This window comes from Coloeus monedula (assembly GCF_965178545.1).
Source record: "Coloeus monedula genome assembly, chromosome: 6".
NCBI classification, from domain to species: Eukaryota; Metazoa; Chordata; class Aves; order Passeriformes; family Corvidae; genus Coloeus; species Coloeus monedula.
Window position 1 is genome coordinate 63,560,429 of NC_138786.1, and position 15,298 is coordinate 63,575,726.

Consider the following 15,298-nt stretch of genomic DNA (forward strand, 5'->3'; position numbering starts at 1 on the left):
TGGACTCATGGACCCTGTGAAACTGCAGATCCAATTCCAACAGCCCCTCGGGTTGGGGTGGTTTCATCCTCTGGGCCTCCCAGGAGTTGCTGTGAGGGTGGGGAGCCCCTGGAATAGAATTGCCAGAGCAGCTGGGGCTGCCCCTGGATCCCTGGCAGTGCCCAAGGCCAGGCTGGACATTGGGGCTGGGAGCAGCCTGGGACAGTGGGAGGTGTCCCTGCCCATGGCAAGGGGTGGAACTGGACGGGATTTAGAATCTCCTCCAGCCCAAACCATTCCAGGATTCTATTTTCAATGCATCCCATTCCCGTACTCTGCATCCAGAAGCCATCCCAGCCCTTTCATCCTCAGAGAAATTCTCGGTATTGCTCCAGAGGGAACAAAACCCAGGAAAAACTCTTCTCCCATGGTGCTCTTTCTCCTCTGAGTGACTTCTCCCATGCAAGGAGCAACCCAGCCCATGGATGCTGCAAGCCTGGGGTCCCTGGGCACATTCTGACCTTTGGAGAATCCCAGAGTTTTGTTTGGTTGGAAAGAGACCTTAAATCCCACCCAGTCCCACACCCTTCCATCTGCAGGGACACCTTCCACTATCCCAGATTGCTCCGAGCCCCATCCACCCTTGGCCCAACCTGGTGCTGCAGCTGGAGCTGGGGGGTCCTGGGATGTCCCCAAGTGCCACCACTCCTTGGCAGCTCCCGCAGAGGGGAATTAAAGCTGCCTTTGATGTCTGAGTTTTGCCTGCACTTTAATATGTCTTGATCAAAGCTTTGAGCAAGAGCTTAAACCTTGATTTTTCGCTCACATCCCGCTCGGAGTGGCTGGATTCTCCCATGGATGTGTGGAGAGATGTTAAACCTTTTGGATCTTGTTTTTAATATTTAACAGCCACTTCTGCAATCGGCTCTAATTTCAAGCTATCAAACACTTTGGGGCCCAGATAATAAGGAGGATATTAGGTAGCAATATTTTATTTCTTCTGAGCTCGCACCGAGGATTTATGCAATCATTATTTTGATTAAGGACGTTTGAAAGCATATGTGAGTATTTTTCATTCTTCGGTGCTATCTTTAGCTCTTCCAATTAATTTCCAATTCCAGGAGTCCATGGAATCTGACAGAGTTTGCTGTGCTGAGGGATGTATTAAGGACAGCTTATGATCCATTAATTAGGAGTGTGTTTAAAGCCATAATCTCAGTGTTTCGAATGCATCTTCTTTCCACCCTTCCCATTTTCATCTGGTTTTCCTCAAATATTTGGTTTGCTGGGATCAGGAGAAGGATTTGCAGCTCCTGGAAATCAAAGTGCTGGAGAAGCTGGATGTTGCTGGATTCCTCCAGCTGAGGATCCTGTTCCAAAGCTCAGCCTTAAGCATTTCGTCCTCTGTGGCTTCAGATTCCTTCTGTGAAATTCTTCCCTCGCCTGGGCCTTAAGTGAGATCTCGACCAGGATTTTGTTGCTTTGCCTGGGGAAAAATGAAAAAAAAAAAACCCTGTTAAACTCATCAAGTCAGGGCCTTGTGCAGGTGGAAAACACTTTGGGATGGATTTAAGGAGGGAAATGGGATTGGGAATATCCTGAGTGCCACCAGAATCTGCTCCACATGGAACTGACTCCACAAATTATTTCCTGGTGGTGATACCTGTGCGGATATGAAAATACAAAGGGATTTCTTTTGTATTTGGAAAAATCAGTGATCAGGATGGAGATCTGGAAAGGGCTGGAAGCTAATTCTGGTGTCCTCGGAGGGGCTTGCTGTATCCCTGTTCCTCAGTGAAAATTCCAGGCAGGCAGATGCCACTTCCTCATTACTCATCTGCTGGAAGTGTTTTCAATTCCAATTACAAAATGAAAAACATTTTGAGATCATTCCCGAGGAGATTTAAAACAAATCAACAATCTGACAAATCCAAAGGTTAATCACCATGTTTGGGATTTAAAATTAAGTTCAAAACCTGTGGTTTTTGGATGGGAAAGGAGCTGGGAAGGGTCTGGAGCCCCAGGAGAGGCTGAGGGAGCTGGGAAGGGGCTCAGGCTGGAGCAAAGGAGGCTCAGGGGGGACCTTGTGGCTCTGCACAAGTCCCTGACAGGAGGGGGCAGCCGGGGGGGTCGGGCTCTGCTGGCAGGGAACAGGGACAGGAGGAGAGGGAACGGCCTCAGGCTGGGCCAGGGCAGGCTCAGGGTGGGCAGCAGCAGGAATTTCCCCATGGAAAGGGTGCTCAGGCCTTGGCAGGGGCTGCCCAGGGAGCTTTGGAGTGCCCATCCCTGGAGGTGTTCAAAAAACCTGTGGATGTGGCACGTGAGAACATGGATTAGTGGTGACCATGGTGGTGGTGCTGGACTGATGGACTCTTCTGGTCTTTTCCTGCTTTATTGATTCTGTGATTTTCTGATGAAAAAGAAAATTTTCAAAAGCTGTTTTTTGCATTTTTTTCCTCCTTCTGCCATTTTTTTTCCCCCTGCTCTTGTTGAATGGATTTGCTCCCACACGGAAGGACAGGAGGAGCTTGGGGTCTGAAACGACTGAGTGACAGAAGCTCTGGAGAAGACCTGAGCTGCTGGGAGGTCCAAAGGCAGCCAGATGTGGTGACAGGAGAATTCCCATTTTTATCCCCATCCACTGACTTGGCTCCGTGTTGGGAATTGGGGATATGGAGTTCCTGGTTAGGAAATGAAGAGTTCCTTGTTGGGAATGGAGGGTGTGGAATTCTCTGTTAGGAATGGAGGATGTGGAGATCCATGTTGGGAATGGAGGATGTGGAGATCCTCGTTGGGAATGGAGGATGTGGAGATCCTTGTTGGGAATGGAGGCTTTGGAATTCCTTGTTGGGAATGGAGGATATGGAATTTCTTAGTAGGAAGAGAGGGTGTGGAATTCTCTGTTAGAAATGGAGGATGTGAAGATCCATGTTGGGAATGGAGAATGTGGAGATCCTTGTTGGGAATGGAGGATGTGGAGTTCTCTGTTAGGAATGGAGGATGTGGAGATCCTTGTTGGGAATGGAGGATGTGGAGATCATTGTTGGGAATGGAGGATGTGGAGATCCTTGTTGGGAATGGAGGCTTTGGAATTCCTTGTTGGGAATGGAGGCTTTGGAATTCCTTGTTGGGAATGGAGGATATGGAATTTCTTAGTAGGAAGAGAGGGTGTGGAATTCTCTGTTAGGAATGGAGGATGTGAAAATCCATGTTGGGAATGGAGGATGTGGAGATCGTTGTTGGGAATGGAGGATATGGAGTTCTCTGTTAGGAATGGAGGATGTGGAGATCATTGTTGGGGACGGAGGCTTTGCAGTTCTTTGTTGGGAATGGAGGACGTGGAGTGCCTTGTTAGGAATGGAGATGGGAAAGATGGAAGGAATAAACTGTTTTTCCCTTATCTCCCACTTTTTATTCCTAAATCTTGGCCCTGATGCTTTATGAACATGCCGAGCTCGTGGTGATTCCGGCAGAGCAGAGATTTTCTCTGGAAAAGCTGAGATATGGTGGATAGTATTTCCCTTGCATCCATGAGCGTATCCATGAGGAGCTGGTGGCTCCTCTCCACCAATCCCAGTGCTGCCAGATAGGGATCAGATGTGGAATTGCTGCTGCTGAACTTGGGGCTGTGCAGAGTTGGGTGAGGAATTTTGCCTGGGAGAAGTGACATCCATTCTCCCACAGATTTTGCATGGAAGCAGTGACTCCCTAATGGAAGTTAATGACTAATTACCCTCTGTTAATAGGATTGGAGCTGTCCTCAGCCCCCGGAAAGGAGCTGGAAAAATCCTATAAACAATAACTCCCAACCTGGCGGTGTCTGAGTGCCCAGGTGGGAGTTTATTAATTCTCCTCATTAATTTTTATTGATTTGTTGATCGCTCATCGATGCCAGTCCAAATAAATCATGGAATGCTGAGGGATAACTCCGCTCCGGAGGTGTTCACGTCAATACCGAGCTGTTAGTTTGGCTTCCCAAGGAATCGGATCCATAGGGAGGTGATTTCTGGTTCTGCCAGACTCTGTGTCAATCCAATTCCTAATTAATATTGATGTTCTCCAATGATGGAGGAGCCTCAATAATTGCTCAGCTGCCAAATCTCATGGAATTGTTTCGATTTCCAATGGTTGGACACAAAGGAGTGTCCTAACAGCACTTCCAGGAGAAATATGGCCATGGGAGCTGGTATCCATCAAAACACAGGAAAAAGGAGAGGGCAGGGACTGACTGAGGGATGTTATCAATTCCCAGTGCCAGGAGAGCTTGGATCACCCACAGCATCTCCCTGAGGGATGAAACACTGGAAATGGGGCTCCATAATTCCTGGTGGAATTCTTCCATGGGGGGGTTGGTCGTTGGTCCAACAATCCACGGTTGGTTGTGTGGGCAGCTGGCACAGAAACCATGGAAGCACCAAGGAGCCCTCAGGATCTCTGTGCCCTCAGCTCCTCTGCAGCTCTTTCCTGTCTCAGCACAGCCTGGGATTTACTAAAATGAAGGAAAATTTCTGCTTATCTCCCCTCCTGGCCTGAGCTGGCCAAAATTTGGGAATGGGATGATACATGCTGTGAGCAGGTGCAATTTTCCTGAAAAAGCTCCCAAGCATTCCAAGCTCGGTGCTCCAGAATTCCTCTACAGGAGGAAAAGATTCAGGGCTGACAGAGCCCCCAGCTCTTTTCCCAATGCCAGGGCCCGAAGGAAATGGGAGTTTTTAAGGCAAATCAGATTTTCCTGTGGTTGGAATATCTTGGAATGATATTTTAAGTGCCAGATGTGGCACTTAAAGCACTTCATGGTTACCCTGATAAAGCACAGTTGGCACTGAAGTGGTTGGAGAGGTGGAGGGCAGGGTTAGATGGGATTTTGGGAAGGAATTCCTGGCTGGGAGGGTGGGCAGGGGCTGGGCTGGAATTGCCAGAGCAGCTGGGGCTGCCCCTGGATCCCTGGCAGTGCCCAAGGCCAGGCTGGACATTGGGGCTGGGAGCAGCCTGGCACAGTGGGAGGTGTCCCTGCGTGTGGAATGGGCTTTAAGGTCCCTTCCCATCCAAACCATTCCATGACTCCAAAAGATCCATTCCCATAAATAAATTTTGATGGAGCCTGGAACACCTAAAATCCAGGCAATAGATTCCCAGCTTTTAAAAGGCAACACATTCCAGTCATTCAGCTCCTTCTCCACCCGGTGTTTGACAACAAAGATGTGAGAACGAGGTGTGAGACACCGAAGTACAGGAAACACGGCTTTAATTCAAGAAATCACTTCATTCCCTGAAAAGTGATTTGTTTTCCTTGTTTTCCTTGGGACAGATCTGTGCTGTCTCCCAAGAACTGCAAATGGTTGCTTTAAAAAGCTGTTCATTTTCACTTAATATTCCAAAGTGGCATTTCCGTATTCATTTGCATTCGTGGATGGTTCTGTATTTTAAATTTTCTCTTTAATATTAAACTGTGCTTTTTCCAGGCAGCAAACTCAACTGGAATACATTCCATAGTCAGTGGAATTTTTGTTCCAGAGCCAAGCAAGGACAGGTTTTTTTCAGGACGGTATTATCCCTGCTGCTGGAATTCACGGGAGGGTTTTGTAGCACCTGCAGCACTTCCTGCTGCTTTGGGACACCCTCAGAAATTGGATTTTTAGGGCTTTCCCTGGGCAGATGAGGGTGAAACATGGGAGGAGTGGCTGAGGGAGCTGGGAAAGGGGCTCAGGCTGGAGCAAAGGAGGCTCAGGGGGGACCTTGTGGCTCTGCACAAGTCCCTGACAGGAGGGGGCAGCCGGGGGGGTCGGGCTCTGCTGGCAGGGAACAGGGACAGGAGGAGAGGGAACGGCCTCAGGCTGGGCCAGGGCAGGCTCAGGGTGGATTTCAGGAGGAATTTCCCCATGGAAAGGGAGCTCAGGCCTTGGCAGGGGCTGCCCAGGGAGCTTTGGAGTGCCCAGCCCTGGAGGTGTCCAAGGAATTCCTGGACGTGGCACTCAGAGCTCTGGGCTGGGACAAGGTGGGCATCGGGCACAGCTGGGACTCGGTGACCTTGGAGCTCTTTTCCAACCTCAGGGATTCTGTGAGGTTTAGATTGGATAGTTGGGAAAATTTCTTCCCTAATTAGGTTGTCCAGCCCTGGCACAGGTACAGGGTGGAGTCCCCATTCCTGGAGGGATTTCAAATCCATGTGGATGTGGCACTTGGGGCCATGGGGCAGTGGTGGCCTGGGCAGTGCTGGGGAATGGTTGGACTTGGATCTTTGAAGGCTTTTCCAACCTCAATAATTCCATGATTCCATGAATATCTGTCTTGAAGTCAGGCCAAGTGGGGAAATGGTTGGACTTAGAGGATAATCCCAGAGAACTTTTCAAGCTTCTGCTGGCCTTGGACACTTCCAGGGATCCAGGGGCAGCCACAGCTCCTCTGGGAATCCCATCCCAGCCTCTCCCCGCCCTCCCAGCCAGGAATTCATTCCCAATATCCCATCTAAACTTCCTCTAGCACATCTTGAGGCTGTTTCCTCTCATCCTCATTTTATGTACAGGCACTTTCCTTTGGGATAAATCCATGTCCTCAGTGCTGCCTGTCAGGAACGGCTCCGCCAGCACTTCCTGACAAGAAAAAAAAGAATTAAAATATGGATTAAAAATACATTTCTAAAAGAGATTTTACCAAACTTCACAAATTAATTAGAATTCAGGAGCCTTTTTGATGAGGTGATATTTAATGTGCTTGATTTTCATCCCTCTCTTCCGTTTCCAGGGGGGGGGGGAAATTCCACATTTTCTGTGTGCTCCCAAATAAGTGAGATGTGTTTGCTGCCAGCCCGCGGTGGTGCTGAAAAGGGTCTGGCACCGTCATCTGTTTTGTGGTGCCAGGAACAACCTAGTGTAGGTTCCATCAAGCCCTCCCTGGTAGATGATTCCTTGTCTTATTTTAGTAGATTCCTTGATCCCACTGCCGGCAATCTGTGGGATGCAAACGGCTCCGGGAGCACTTCAGGGAGGGAGTGGAGTGTGGGAAGGGTTCCCTCTATGCTCGTCTCTACAATTCCCACCGAATCAGTGGGAAAAAAATGGAAAATGCCCTTTTTGTTGGGTGTAAGGGATGGATCGACCTTGGAGTGTTGTGAATTAACCAAGGAATTGTGAGTGTGATTCTCTGGAAGTGCTGGAATAAGGGGCTGGGAAATTTGGAAATCAATTTCCCAGGTTGTTACTTAAGTATGAAAAGCTCAAAAAATCTCAATTTCAGGGTTTCAAGCATAAGTAAGAATTTAAGCATTGTCTCAGTGACTTCATTCTCACTTAAAACCAGAACCCAGCTTAAAACCAGCACAAAAATCCTAAAATTCCTCAGGAATCCTGCCTGGAATTCTCAGACCAGAGGGATATTTTCTCAGTGCTGATGCTCCAGGCAATTCAGTTTTTAATTCCAAAGTTATTTGCCATGAGTGCCCCACACGTGGTGCTGGTGGAAATGAGAGAACCCACGTAATCCCTGGATTTCTTTTGGGAGAATTAACGTGGCCGCCAAAATCCATAAATCCATCATGGCAGCAGGCACGGAGAAGAGCAGCTCCTCTCCTGGAGCTGAAGGAGTTGAACTCTGCATGAGGGAATGAACGAGCAGGAGGGAAGTCAGGAAATAAATTCCTGCGGGAGCACAAAGGGAATTATCTCTAATTGTTTGCCTGGGCAGGGACACACGGGGGTGACCCGGCGGCGACGGATCTTTGAGACACCTTTGCTCCCGCAGAAATGGCAGGAACTGGTCTTGCAGGGACGTGTCCGTGGCTCAGTTGAAGGAAAAAGAGGCAACATTCCCATAGGGAATGAGTGTGGAGCAGGAAAAGGGAGCTCCTGGTGTTTTATTTACTCCCACAACTCCCAGAAATGGGATTGTATCCGGGGGGGGATTGGTGGCTTCTTCCAAGGATAGGACAAGAGGAAACGGCCTCAAGCTGTGCCAGGGAGGTTTAATTTGGATATTTGTAGGAATTTCTTCATGGAAAGGGTTCCCCAGCCTTGGCACAGCTGCCCAGAGCAGGAAGTCGCCATTCCTGGGGGGATTTCAAATCCCTGTGGATGTGGCACTTGGGGCCATGGGGCAGCCTTGGCAGTGCTGGGAATTGTTGGATTTGATGGGTTCAGAGGGTTTTTCCAACCTGGACAATTCCAGGATGCAAAGAGACTGGAATGTCAGCAGGGTTGCTTTGGGCTGCAGGATAAATGATTAAGGACAAATTAAAGCTGGTGAAAAGTAAATAAGAAGGTGTTGAATCATTGGAGCAGACTAGAAACCAAGTTCCTGGGCTTTTTAGGAATTATTTCCCTCTCTGAATTTCCTAGAAAATTCCCATTAAATGAGGGTTTGCAAAGGATATTCTGTATTTGTGCTCCTGCAGTGAACTGAAGGGTGCGACAGCCCCAGTTTGAGTGGGAAAATTGATTTTCCAGGCATGGAGGATTTCAGTATCCCAGTGCTACCAAAAGAAATCAGCTGGGGAGGGGTTTGGAAAAGGGCTGGAGGGACAGGAGGCAGGGAATGGCTTCCCAGTGCCAGAGGGCAGGGCTGGATGGGAGATTGGGAATTGGGAATTGCTGGCTGGGAGGGTGGGCAGGGGCTGGGCTGGAATTGCCAGAGCAGCTGGGGCTGCCCCTGGATCCCTGGCAGTGCCCAAGGCCAGGCTGGACATTGGGGCTGGGAGCAGCCTGGCACAGTGGGAGGTGTCCCTGCCGTGGAAAAGGGATGGAAATGGGATGATCTTCAAGGTTCCTTCCAGAACCATTCCATGATTTTAGGATCTCAGCCCACATCCATGTCTGAGGAGATCTCCTGGCCTTTGCCTGATCCCTCTCCGAACTCCAGCAGTTTTTAACACCTGCCCAGCAGCAGGAACAATACCCGGCAGTGCGAGGAGTTGTAAAGGGTGGAAAAAAGCCGTAAATCCATCTGTTCCTGGAAAAAACAGCATTAGGGCAGCCCTAGCTCAACAGATCCACCACAGATAAGCTTTGTAATGTCAAAATTAGGTCAGGCCTAATTTTGTGGCAGCAGTGTTGGGAAGCAGCAGTGGGATTTGGTTATCTGGTAGCGTTGGGATGGCAGTGCCCTCCATCACGGAGCCTTCCCGAGCTCCACAAACACCGGGATAGGCAGGAATACTGAGCAACACGGCAAAATCAGCCCCAAATGGGATAAAAGGTGACTTTGTCCTGTTTGATGGGGAAGTTTGGCTCAGGATCAGCTCAGAGGAAGGTGCACAACAAATATTCCCATGGGTGTCAAGTGGGAAATATTTAGGAATGATCCAGGAATGGCATGACTGGTTTTAAATCAGGTCAGCGTCACACCTGGAAGTTTCCTCTCTCAGGCACTTGGAACTTTGTCTCAGCCAAAATGAAGGATTTCTCCATAAGTGGAATATTTATTTAATAAAAGCTATTTGGGTAACATTTGACTTTCCCCAAAGAAAAATCCACTTAGAGAAGAAATAAAGAAAAGCTGTTTCAATAATGCATTTATTTGTGGACTGAGCCTCACCTCCAGCTGCAAAAATAGCCCCAAATCCCAAATTAGCTGCAGTAAAGTGCTCCAAATTCTGCCTTGATGAGGGAAGTGCATTCCCATGGCAATACCTCGGAGATTCCTGGTCATTCCATTTGCAGTTTAGGAGAATTAAGAGCTGGAATAATATGGGAAAAGTGAATTCTGAGAGTAGCAAACGTCTGCAATGACTTTAAATCTCCTCTTTCCTCAGAAAACCCCATTATTTCATCCTTTTTCTGCTGCAGAGCTGCACGAAATTCACTGGGGGCTTCACTCCTGCTAATTAATTTTCCATGGAAAAAGGTCCTGATGCAGAATGTGGAGCAGGGGGAAAGCTCATGGCTGCAGGAGGGGAGAAGGACTGGATTCATGGCAAATCCATCCTGCATTTTCCAGCTGGTCCATTATGGATCTCCTATTTCCCAAAAATGTCTCCAAAAATTCCCAAAAAATGTATTTTTAAATAGGTTTTAAGGAATCCTACACATTCCACAAATCAGGAAGATCTTAGAACTGCTCAGATTAAGGGAATTCATTCCAGGATCTGAGTTCTGATGTCGGTCAAAGTTTAATTCCCTAAGAACTGGTTTCCAACAAGGACTTGACCAAATCTCTGTGTGTGGGAGTGGAACTCTTAACCAGGAAGGAGCTGTGCCAAGGGATCATGGAATCGAATCCCAGAATGGTTTGGGATGGAAGGAACCTTAAAGCCCACCCAGTTCCACCACTGGAATCCACACCTTCCCTATCCCAGGTTGCTCCAACCTGATCTTGGACACTTCCAGGAATCCAGGGGCAGCCACAGCTTCTCTGGGAAATCCATTCCAGGGCCCCTCCAGCTTCCCAGCCAGGAATTACTTCCCAATATCCCATCTAAACCTTGGAATTGGTGGAAAAGAGCAGCCAAGAAGGACGACCTTTGTAAGGAGACAGGGAAAGGGGAAACTGGTGCCATTTTTCATGGGAAGAGGGAATCTTGTGGGGCCACACAACTATTCCAGCAGAACAAGGGGGTTGTGCTTGGATTTGTTGGTTTGTCTTTTCCTTGGACAACCTTTCCTTGCTCCAGGTTGTGCCTTGCTGGGAATGGCGCCGGGATGGATCCGCGCAGCGTTTTCCGTGTGTAATCACCAGCCAAGTCCTCCTCAAATGTCACAAACAAAATCAATGCTATGTTTATATTATTTTAATGGATGAAATCCCTGGAAGCAGCTTTCAGAAGGAGCTGGAATGAATATTCCTACAGGAAAGAGGGAGGTGACATTTCACAATTACGGGATGTCTTCTGAACCATAAGACTTTTCACTTAAAGGAAGAAAAATTTGTTATTTCCCGTGATTGGTTTGATCTCCTCTTAAAGCCGTGTTTTCCTTGGAGATGATAACACCCAGGGGGGCATTTTTCCTTTCCTGTTCCTTCCCAAATTTAATGGCTACAGGAGAGTGGCACAGGCACTGAAATGAAGGACACTTCAGCTGTGATTTGGAGGGAGTTAGATGAATATAACATGAATAAAAATGTAATATTAATGGAATATGGGTTGAAAAGGATGTTGGAATAATGTTGCTGACTCCTCTAATTTGATCCCGAGTTTGATGAGCTGTGCTGAACCCTCTCTTACCTTTCTGCTCCGTGGTTCTGCTTCAGCATTCCCGTGTTTTGGAATTGGCGGTGTGGGAGATGATGGAAGTCCCAGTGGTGGCTCAGAGCCCTGTCAGTGACTGGACATGGCAGAACAAGGAGCGCATTCCATGTCCTTAGGATGTTGAACTCGTGAGGAGTGTGGAGGGGGAACAGCATTCCTAGGAATTCCAGGGAAAAGCCAGCACACTGAGTATTAGTGCTGCTGTTCCACTTGGAAAAATAATCATAACAGGAATTAACGGATTCTTTCCAGGTCAGAGGGGACACATGGCCCCGACTCCTAACCAAGGACATTCCTGTCCTTCCAGGAGTGACAGGAGTTTCATGGAAAGAGCCTCCTGCATCTATGGGACTAGGGAATCATGGAATCCTGGAATGATTTGGATTGGAAGGGCTCTTAAACCCCATCCAGTTCCACCCCTGCCATGGGCAGGGACACCTTCCCCTATCCCAGGTTGTTCCAAGCAGCTTTATTCCATCATTGCATTGGACTTGGAATAACTGAAACTTGGGAGCACTTTTGGCTCACAAAACTACCTGGAGCAGGGATTGGTCTTTGCTGAACCTTCTGGAAAAGAGTGGAGAGGGAAAGCTCTTGGGGCTTTGGAACTCAGGATGTGGTGGCTGGAAAAGCAGAGCTTGCTGGAGGCTTTGCTGGAATGATGGCTTCAAACGGAGTGTGGTGTTGGATGGGATTTTGGGAAAGAATTCCTGGCTGGGAGGGTGGGGAGGCCCTGGAATTGAGTTCCCAGAGAAGCTGTGGCTGCCTCAGGATCCCTGGAAATGTCCAAGACCAGGTTGGACAGGGCTTGGAGCCGCCTGGGATAATGGAATGCACTGGGTTGGAATGAGATGGGATTGAAGGTCCTTCCAACCCAAACCATCCCGTGTTTCTATGGAGGAAACATCCATTCCCTGCTCCTCCTCTGCCTCTTCTGCCTCTTTGGCTCCAGCCTCATTTTTTCCAGGCTGTGGAGAGCCAGGCTTAGAAATTGGAAGTATTGGCAGGTTTGATCCAAATCCCAGGCATCTGGATCAGGATCCCATGGCTGTGTCCACTGGGAGCTGTGTGTGGGTTGGACCAGGAATGCCATGGTGAGGGGGGGTCTGCCAGGATGCCAGAGCCCCGCATCCAGGGAATACCATGTGGATCTTAGCAGAGGAATTGCAGAATGATCAGAGAACCAGGATTGATGTGGTGTGCAGCACAGAGACCTGGAAAAGTAGCCTTAGGAAAGGGATCCAGCTGTTGCAAAGGACTTGGGGAGAAGTTTTGGGGCTCTTCCATGGGGAATGGGGCTGGGAGCTCGATGGCATCACATGGATGAACAGAAATGATGGCATTCCAGGTGTTAAAATCCCACAGAATTCCGTTTTATCCCTTGTGGTATTTAGTTTCTGTGATTTTATTTGGGACTGTAAATGAGTTTCCTTCTCCTATCGATCCACTCCCTGGAAATTGTCATAGCTGTGAATTTCAAGGTTCAGAAGTGAAATCGTGGAGCCGGGAATGTGCTTTGGAGACTTGTGGAAGCGGAGCTGGGATTTATGCAGGTGTAATAACAGGAATATCGTGGTTTCCTTACACTTACAACGTGTAAGGCTGAGTAATTCCTGTACTACAGGTTGTACCTACAAGGAAATTAAAGTAAGGTTTTGCCTGAACTTAACTCCTGCTCCAAACCCCGATCCCACCGACAGCAACAGGATTTGGAAAGGAAGCAGCAGCATCAGTGCCACTGTTTCTCCTGCTTAATTTCCCTGCTTTAATTAAGTCTTTTCATTTGCATAACAGGTGCGATAATGCATTTAGGAAGATATAGAATAAAAACAATAACGCCGAGTTCATTTTGGAAATGGAAACAAAAAAAATTGGAGTGGTGAAGGTTTTGTTCAGGGAATTGCCAGGGATTAATTAAAACCGTGGAAATCTCTTGTGGTGCTGAGTGTGTGCTGAGTAAACAAAGAGGATCTGTGGGGGGGAGATACTCAGTGCTGCTTCCAGGGGTGGGGTGGCCTGGGATGGGCTCGGTTGGTTGGATCATGGAGCTGAGAACGCCAAAGTCATGGGGTCAATTCCCTGAAGAGCTGGACTCGATCCTTGTGGGTTCCTTCCAATTCTGACTATCCTGTGATCCCATGATCCAGGTGGTTCTCATCCCATTTCTCTGCTGGCCTCGCAGCCCCTCCCATCCAGGGCCAGCCCCAGGGGTGGAGTGGTCTGGGATGGGCTCAGTTGGTTGGATCCTGGAGCTGAGAACGCTGAGGTTGCATTTGATTCACTGAATAGTTGGGCTTGATGCTGATGGGTTTTTTCCAACTCGGAACATCCCGTAATTCCATGAGCCGTGTGATTCTCATCTCATTTCTCTGCTGGTCTTGCAGCCCCTCTCACTGAGGGCCAGCCCCAGGAGTGGAGTGGTCTGGGATGGGCTTGGTTTGTTGGATCACGGAGTTGAGAATGTCAAGGTTGGGTTTGATTCCCTCAAGAGTTGGCCTTGATCTTTGTGGGTTTCTTCCAACTCTGACTATCCCGTGATCCCATGATCTGTGTGGTTCTCATCCCATTTCTCTGCTGGCCTTGCAGCCCCCCCAGCTCATGGCCAGCCCCAGGATTGGAGTGGTCTGGGATGGGTTCAGTTGGTTGGATCGTGAAGTCGACAACACCAAGCTTAAGTTTGATTCCCTTAAAGACTTGAACTTGATCCTTGTGGTTTTTTCCAACTCTGACTACCCCGTAATTCCATGATCCGTGTGATTCTGATCCCATTCCTCTCCTACCCTTGCAGCCCCCCCCACGGTGCGGATCGTGCACTCGGGCCTGGCCTGCAACATCGAGGAGGAGCGCTACTCCGAGAGGGTCTACACCATCCGTGAGGGAGAGACCCTGGAGCTCACCTGCCTGGTCACCGGCCACCCCCGGCCACAGGTGAGTCCCTGCCCACCCCGGCTGTCCCCACCACACCTTTTCCCCCTCAGACCCTCTGCGAGTCGGGTTCACCTTCATCGAAGAGTGTGGGGGCTGGGCAAGATCCAATGGGATCCCGGTGGGAGGATCCATCCTGGCTGTTGAGTGGATGTTGGGTGGTCCAGAGGAACATCTACAGCAGGAAAGTTGAGGTTTTTTTGGAATATCTGGTGTTAAAATCAGCAATATTGTGCTTTAAGGTCCTGGGGTGTTTTGGATCTATGGAGGTTGGTAAAAGAGAGGGAAACAAATATGAGGATGACAATTGCTGGATAAAAACCCCTGAAGTTGTCCTGTTATCTGGGATCTTCTCATCCCAGGGGTTTTAGTCCTCAAAATCCAGCTGGAAGGCTGGAAGAGTGAACACCCAGGAGTTCGGGAAGGTCTCCCTGTGCACCTGGATCTGGGATGTCATGGAACCCCTGGCGTTGAAGCTGGATAAAACAGAATTAAAACTTGAAATAAATCAGCTTTTTCCAGGTCTGACCCAATTTTGTCAAGCTCAAGAGTGTTGGCAGCTCGTGCTGCACATCCTTGGTGTATCCCCATCCCAACCCCTTGGGCCAGGGCACCTCATTAATCAATTATTTTTAATTAGGATAATCACCAGGGATTTTCTTCCCGAGGTGATGAATGAAACCCTTTGCTGTTGGAAGTACAAAGGACAGGCAGGAGCTGGGAGAAGGGAATTCTCTGGGATGGTGAGCTCCTCCAGGAAGGAGGGATTTGCTGCTTCTCTCCTGTTTATTCCGTGATTGTTTCCAATTTAAGGAGAAGATTTAAAGCTAAAGAAGTGGACGTTTATTCTGTGCTGGTTTAGGGCTGGTTTTTCCCAGTGTTCCAATTTTTTCCTGATTTTTCCACAGGATGCTCTCAGATTTGGGTGGAAAATTGCACAGAAATTGTTTTCCAGCTGCTGCTTGATCAGATGCTGGGGAGTGAGCTCATAAAATATGGAACCATGCATTCCAAGAATGCTTTTACTCTTCCACGTTCCTCAAAGTTTCCAATATTCTTGGCGTGGAAACTCCTTTTGGTTTAAATGCTGGAATAATTAACGCTGGATTGGGAATCTGTAAAATCACAGAATCATGGAATGGTTTGGGTTGGAAAGGAGCTTAAAGATCAAACAGTGACACCTCCTGCCATGGGCAGGGATATTTTCCACTCCAAGCT

General features: G+C 48.5%; 1 protein-coding gene across 2 annotated transcripts in view; it reads left to right on the plus strand.

Annotated features, from left to right (window-relative positions):
- MDGA2 (MAM domain containing glycosylphosphatidylinositol anchor 2) overlaps positions 1–15,298 on the plus strand; it is a gene marked incomplete at both ends in the record, with an annotated part of 224,034 nt that overhangs the window by 57,891 nt on the left and 150,845 nt on the right. For both annotated transcript variants that reach the window (XM_082283040.1, XM_082283041.1), the window contains one exon: positions 13,944–14,083. In XM_082283040.1, the coding sequence (XP_082139166.1) occupies positions 13,944–14,083 (140 nt within the window). The remainder of the gene's footprint in view (positions 1–13,943; positions 14,084–15,298) is intronic.